This window comes from Seriola lalandi, unplaced genomic scaffold (assembly GCF_002814215.2).
Source record: "Seriola lalandi dorsalis isolate HSWRI2012SDOR001 ecotype SW California unplaced genomic scaffold, Sedor1 jcf7180002002027, whole genome shotgun sequence".
Lineage (NCBI taxonomy): Eukaryota > Metazoa > Chordata > Actinopteri > Carangiformes > Carangidae > Seriola > Seriola lalandi.
In genome coordinates, this window is record NW_019472683.1 from 1 (window position 1) to 1,708 (window position 1,708).

Genomic DNA, 1,708 nt, shown 5'->3' on the forward strand with positions numbered 1-1,708 from the left:
TTAAAACTTTTATTACAAACAAGACATAATATAAATTTTTGTGATAAAATAAGAGTAAAGTGTAATAGGACACATTATTTAAAATAGTTTCTTCTGTTTCTGGTATCCTTTCATTGATTGTAATGCATGTTGATTTACTTTTTGGTGTATTTTTTATTTTTTTTATTCATTTGTGTGCATCTGCATATTCTCTTCCTCAGATGGCAGAGATAGATGGTCGTGATGCAGTGGAGATAATCTGCAACACAGAGAGTGTTGAAAAAGATGAGCTCCTGTTGTCACTGTGTAAAGCTTTCCTTACCCAGCATCTACACAATGGAGACATGTATTACATTTGGTAAGTATGATGTCCAGACAAGTACATCACACTAATATAACTATCTAACATCTCCTCGGCTTTCACTCTTGAATGTTACTTTCAGTAACTTTCAGTAGCATTGTGTAAACATTGTTTGCACAATATGTGTATATCCAAGGGGAGTTATTGGCAGGATACATATATTGATTTCTTAATTTGGTTCAGTACCCCTCTGTTTATTGAATGAGGAATTATAACATCTTTTGAATGAAAATATAACAAAACTAGTCTTTGACTTTTCAACTGCTGCCTTTCTGCAGGGACCTGGTGTTCATCTGGAGTAGGTTGCATCTTAGGGCCCATCCCTCAAGACAAGGCTTCCTGGCTGAGTGCTTACAGCTGGCTTCCTCTGCTACCAATGTCAGAGCCATCTTTCCCTTCATCAAACTCGTCACCACAGAGGTGCGGTGTGTCATCACAGCATCATCTTTTTCCATGTTGTGCTCGTCAGGACAAACGATAAGAAAAGATTTAGAAAGTATTCAGACCTTTTTGCACACTTTATTATGTTGTAGATTTAATTTCAAATGGATAAAATTGCCTTTTCAATTCCATTTCAAACTGGAATTAACATTTACAAAAGTGTTCAGCCCTCTTGCTCTGACATCCCAAATTGTGATCAAGACTATCCTGTTTGCTTTAATCATGTGTGAGATCTGTCTACAACTTGACTGGAGTCTACCTGTGGCAAATTGAACTGATGGGACATCGTTTAGAGAGGCCCACACCTCTGTATAAGGGCTCACATTTCACACTGCATGTAGGGACAAAAACCAAGCCATGACATCCAAGGAACTCAACGCAATAAAGTGTGCAAAAAGTGAAGAGATCTTAAACTGCACCTGTATATATTTCTTTGTTTTATGCAGTCAAAATTAACATTTTTGGGTTTTCTTTCATCTTGGCTGTAGTAATTTGATACTTCTGTCTTCTACCAGTTTACCTAATTTAAAATAGTATTGTTTACTTTTTTAAACAGGTGGGTAGTGAAGGAATCCAGATCTGTGTAGAGCTTTGTGCCAGGGCCTTTCAACTGTGTGACATGCAGGCTGACTCTGTAACCCGGTCATTGGTCTGCAAGACCATCGCCTTCCTGCTGCCTCATGACCTGGAGATCTGTCGAGCGTGTGCCCTGCTGGTCTTCTGCCAGGAACGCAGCCTGGAGGCTTATCGAACCGTCTGCCTGCTGTACATGCATCCTGACCAGGAGCAGCATCCCCACAACAGCCCCGTCCGGACCAATGTTCGCTTCCATATTCTGCAGGTTGGAGAGGGTGAAAAGGGGAAGATGTTCAGCATCCTTTGATATATTGGATATATTAGCGTTATGATTTGTGCTTAACATTTACA

General features: G+C 39.6%; 1 protein-coding gene across 1 annotated transcript; it reads left to right on the forward strand.

Moving 5' to 3' along the window:
- Positions 1 to 129: 129 nt before the first annotated feature.
- Positions 130 to 1,622, forward strand: LOC111665115 (zinc finger protein 654-like; the record flags this gene model as incomplete). The annotated part of the gene is made up of 3 exons (XM_023419995.2): positions 130 to 337; positions 619 to 760; positions 1,338 to 1,622. Coding segments are annotated over exons 1-3 (564 nt in total), but the record flags the coding sequence as incomplete, so codon positions are not given.
- Positions 1,623 to 1,708: the final 86 nt, after the last annotated feature.